Raw genomic sequence first — 5,136 nt, forward strand, 5'->3', positions numbered from 1 at the left:
TGATTATGATTTTGGGAATTAGCCTTTTATTTTGCTTGTCAAGATTTCTGATGATCAGTCTAGCACCCCCCCCTCCCCCACTTTCAATTTGCTTCCGACGCCACTGACTAGTCAATATACTTAATTGATTGGGAGTGACTCCATTTTGTATGAAAATTTAACATCTGCATATGTTAATGTTGATACATTCAAGGTGTTTTTCCGAGCTCTGCACGATAGGTCCGAGAAGTTGCGATTGACATCACAACCGGGAATATGATTTTATGACCATTAAAGAAACCATCACATCAATTCACATAAGGAATTAAATTTTCAAATGTTATTATAGCTAGGTGCATAAATTTTGCTCATTTAACACTTTTGGCTGTTAACCTATTACATATAATGGTGTTTATTGCTACATATTTTAACCATAAATAAATCATTACAGGATTTGGAGTGCTCAACCTCTGATCTTAAGAGAAAGGAAAGCAGTTTAGATGGCATTCCACCTAAAAGTTTAATGACAATAGTGAGTATAGTAAAAACATATCTATTTGACATGGTTCTCAATGATTGCATACTTGAGTGTAAGCTATAAATAGCAAGGTAATATCTGTTACATGTATATAGAACTTTATTTTAGGGCATTGGTTAAATGTCATTCAATTTGTCTATCAATTTGTTAAGATCTAGTTGTTAATTAGATCTATCTACTACGCTAAAAAACAAATACATACAAAGAATTTCAATGGAAAGCTGCTTTCTTTCTTAATTTTCTAATGGTTATACTGTTTTTGTCAATAACTTGTATCTTTCTTTGCTAGCCAAGTGCCTGATAAGTTATTCTCATCGGAAAACTATGAATCTAATACTTGGTTAACAAAGATGAATTGTATGTGACCAAAAACAAACCAATTAAGCATTGGATCTTATAGTGCATGGCTACCAGAAGCAATAACTAAGGGTTCAGAGTTACATTTAAATTCAAAAAACTAAACTCTCTTCTCTCTCTCTCATTCTCTCTCTCTCTCTCTCTGATATATTAAAATAGTAGTAAAATGCAAATTCATACTTGTGTATTAAGCTGAAATAAATGAAAAGCCATATGTCTATTTTAAATATCAATGAAATATATGTTCAGAATGTCAATCATGTTTACTTTACAAATTAACTCCACAGACTTTCAGCACTTTGACAGTCTTTACCAAATTTTTTTTTCAACACCTGCCCTTCGGGCAGGTGTATCAATGAATTGTACCAGCCCGAACAAAAATTTACATGCCCAAGAAAAAACTCACAGAAAAGTTTTATTAAAGTCATTTTATTCTTAAAGTTAATATCTGCATTTATATTCTCTCTAGTTCTCTTTCAACTTCAAGCTCTGTTAGTTCATTATCACGATCACTATCAGAATCTGATTCTGTGTCACTCTCAGTGACAGTCTCTCCTTCGACTTCCATTTCAACCTGTAACAACATAAAGATGTAAGTCAGGTACAAAGTATAAACTGTAAATTTTAATTGTCTCTGTGTACACTACAAGCACAGTCACAGTAGTCAGTATAGCAATTATGTAACTATACCTCATTTTCCACCTCCGGGATATCAGAGACAGACACTTGTGGTTCCTCCTCCACCCCCTCATTTGAATCCAATACCTCAACATCAATAGGTTCTGCATAATGTGTATTCAAAGAAGCTGCCACAGGAGTTCTTCTTGTATAGTTCAGACGCCTTTGTTGCCCAGTTGGAGTTTTCTAGATAAAATAAGTTCTATAATATTAATAACCAATTACATTTGATATACATGTATAAGATTAATCAAAAGATCTCAGACTACAGAGTTAGAAAATAAATTTACCATCCAGAGTTTAATTGCTTTGTCAGGATCAAATTCCTGGATTGATTTGGACTGAAGCTGAATGGTCAGCAAGTCATTCAGTGTGGTTGTCTTCATCCTTCCTCTTCGCTTGCCCTTGCAGAGTTTCATTGCTGAAAAGGTACACTCATTGGCAACTGATGTTGGAGGAAAACAAAGAATCAAGTCCAAAAGCCTTAACACGTTCTGAACACCATGATTAGCTAACTGGGTATGAACGGTAGGCCAGGTCAAAGTAATCCTGCTCTTGTACCTTAGGGAAAACAAAAACCTTGTTCAACACTCTATAGACTAAGTTACAAGTTATATTATTTGCTGCATTTCTATGAAAAAGAAGCATAATACATACCTTTCATAAATAATTGCCTTCAATAGGGTCCATTCCTGAAGCATATCCTCCAAATCACAATCAAAACATTCTTCAAATTTGTTTGCCAGGAACCTAACTTCTTTATTCCCAAATTCTATATAAAAAGTAAATTTATAATTTATTTTAAACATATTTATATTGAATAATCAAATGGGTTGCAATTGGGCAATAGGCAAAACCTATTCTCTGATCAGATGAAATTGATGAATATCATAAACTAAATAAACTGGAACATCAACCAAAACTAAACTGGAATTAATATCTGGAAAAAAGTAAAACAGAAACACAATAATTAAACTATCAAGAGCCAACAGGAAATTAACCAGGTATGCTGTCTGATCCATTCTCTGGCCAATTTAAAAATGATCCAATGAGAGTTGCTTCAACAATATCAGTGTAAGGAAATCTGTTTTCCATTGAATCTACAAGTTTGGCCAACAAATCCTGCACTTTGGCATTTGGTTTTGCTCCATGAAAAACCAAAGGTATTCCCTGATAAGTCTCACTTTCAAGCACCTCATTCACGGACAAAATATCTCTACAAATTATGTGCATTTTGCCATTATAATTCAATGCATTGTCTCAAATTAGTTAACTACATTTTACAAGAGGATTCAAACTTTTAAGTATCGTTTACAAAATACATACACTGATTCCATCTGTTGAAGAACAGCTTTTGTGGCATTCATTCTGTGGAATCCATCTGCTAAACCAAGACCTCGTGTTTGTAAGTATAAGGATAACTTCATCAAGTGGGAAATAACCTCCTAAAATTTTTAGAATAGAATATACACAGTTAAGTGTTAAATTGCATATTCTACAACACTGAAAATTTCAAAAATATTTAGTTTTGTAAAATATACCTTCAATTTCAAAATGTATGTGATAACATGCCCATCACCAATCAGTCTAGCGTATCCTTCCGCTTTCGCATTGTTGTGAGAACTTGTTTCAAGCTGTTGCCTTATTGCCCTGTAACCTGTAATTAAATTTTATGAAAATGAAATTTGTATAACTACATGTAATATTGTATAATGTATCAATAATCATCGAGTTTATCCTTATATGATTTCTTTTTTAATAAATAAAATAATTATCTAAATAGTTATTTTTATTTAGCAAAATAAATTACCCTTGATAAGTACTGTAATTGCTCTGTAAGTGTGAGGCAGCCATCGCGTTCCTCCTACTCTTGTAGGCAACACTTGTTTCATGTTCAGTGAAGTAAAGCTGCGCTTAAGGGCCGCCTTTTGAGTTGGACTTTTTCTGTACAAATAATACAAGCCTAGCAATAAGGTCATACATTTGGCATAAAGCTTTGGCTGTGCAGACTTTATTCCATCCTTGAAACTAAGTTCAAGTCGATGTGCCAGGCAATGTGTTATAACTAAGTGTGGTCTTGTCTCTCTAAGTAAAACACCTAATCCTGACTTGCAGCCTGAAATTCAAATGAAATTTTTTTATTAAAATTGCACATTTAAATCACTTATTAAGACATCAGTTAAACAAACTAATGTAATTATGTTTAATTTTAACGACTAATAACTTTACTCAAATTTATATTTTATCAAACAAGAGTAACTAAACACACCTTGCATATTTGAAGCTCCATCAGCACAGAAACCAACAAGTTTTTTTTCAAACACCTCTACCAGGTCCAGGCTCTCAAATATCTCCCAGAATAATAAGTGAAGGTTAGAGGCTGATGTTGATTCAGGGCTTCCAATGAACAAATACATATCTTCAATTTTTCCACCATTACACGTTCTTATGTAAATATTTTCCAGTTCTTCCCCCGTGAAATCCGTGACCCCATCACAAGTTAGTGAAAAAAAGGGACTCTCCCTCAACTTATCGCAAACCTCCTTCCTAGTCACAGCTGCAATATTTTTCACCATAATGGCAACAGCTTTGTCGTTTACATATTGGTCTCCTATGTCAACACCTTTTATTTTGTCTAGCATGCAAATGAAGTTATAGTCCTTAAAGCTCTTGTTGTGCTTAGCGATAGCATGAGCTGTGCGAAATTTTATAACTAGTTTGTCATATTCAGCTTGCTTCAACATAAGAAGACTTTTGGAAGCTAAACTGTCATCAGGGTGCTTGACCGAGTATTTAATAGCAAAATGCTTGTGCCATTTGCTACTTTCATGATCTTTCACCGCATCCAAACGGAAATGATTTGATCCTGTGGTAAATGAGCTCTGAACGGCCTCCTTTTTACACCACTCGCAGAACATCACATCAGATAAAACATCGTACACTAACCAAGGTCTGTCTACTTGCCATTGGCTTTGAAATTTTCTGCATCGTTTCTTCTCGTACTGTTGTTTTGAATTCACTCCACTGGACTGCTTTTGTGTAGCTTTCTTCGCAGGCTGTGCCGAGTCTCTGTATTTCAGCCCAGGAATCATGGCGAGTTGTTGCCATCGACGTTAAAAAGACGCTTTAATATCTACGAACACAATCGAGTATTGCAAACGTTTGTATGATTCGAATTAACTGGGTTAAGTTGTACGAAGATTTATTCATATTAGTTAATTTATTGAACGAATCGATGTTTTAAAAATGGCGACGAACGTAAATAAAATATCAATTGGAGATTGAAAGTTTACATGCCCATCGGGCTTGCGAGTGTGTAACTTTCACATGCCCTCTTTCATTTTTACCAGGCCCCGGGCATCGGACTCCCGGGATTTGTCGCAGACTGCTTTGATATTATTTATTCTGTAGAATGTGAGTTATGCATCAAGTCAGTCAAGTCGGCAAGTCAACAGTTGACAGGGAGCCAGGAAACAGAGGACTCAACAGTTCAACAAGAAGAAAGATTTGAGAAACTAAATGACTTTCTGTGTGTGGAGTAAGTCCGGTGAAATGTATGTTGAATAGAATGCAGGACTCAAGTG

At 34.8% G+C, this 5,136-nt stretch overlaps 1 protein-coding gene across 3 annotated transcripts; it reads right to left on the reverse strand.

Moving 5' to 3' along the window:
- Nucleotides 1-1,174: 1,174 nt before the first annotated feature.
- On the reverse strand, nucleotides 1,175-4,936 carry LOC105326093 (zinc finger protein 862). Of its 3 annotated transcripts, none has more exons than XM_034444537.2 (8): nucleotides 3,822-4,936; nucleotides 3,363-3,668; nucleotides 3,094-3,209; nucleotides 2,879-2,997; nucleotides 2,210-2,324; nucleotides 1,843-2,113; nucleotides 1,565-1,738; nucleotides 1,175-1,448 (listed from the first exon to the last, which is right to left on the reverse strand). In XM_034444537.2, exons 5-8 carry the CDS (start codon nucleotides 2,251-2,253, stop codon nucleotides 1,329-1,331), a joined length of 609 nt encoding a protein of 202 aa, XP_034300428.2. In that variant the 5' UTR covers nucleotides 2,254-2,324; nucleotides 2,879-2,997; nucleotides 3,094-3,209; nucleotides 3,363-3,668; nucleotides 3,822-4,936; the 3' UTR covers nucleotides 1,175-1,328. The 3 variants fall into 2 exon arrangements, 2 of the variants coding, with proteins under 2 accessions (XP_034300428.2, XP_065938739.1); XM_066082667.1 differs by lacking the exons at nucleotides 1,175-1,448; nucleotides 1,565-1,738; nucleotides 1,843-2,113; nucleotides 2,210-2,324 and adding an exon at nucleotides 2,393-2,768.
- Between the last annotated feature and the right edge of the window lie 200 nt (nucleotides 4,937-5,136).

The sequence above is a fragment of the Magallana gigas genome, chromosome 4 (genome assembly GCF_963853765.1).
Source record: "Magallana gigas chromosome 4, xbMagGiga1.1, whole genome shotgun sequence".
Lineage (NCBI taxonomy): Eukaryota > Metazoa > Mollusca > Bivalvia > Ostreida > Ostreidae > Magallana > Magallana gigas.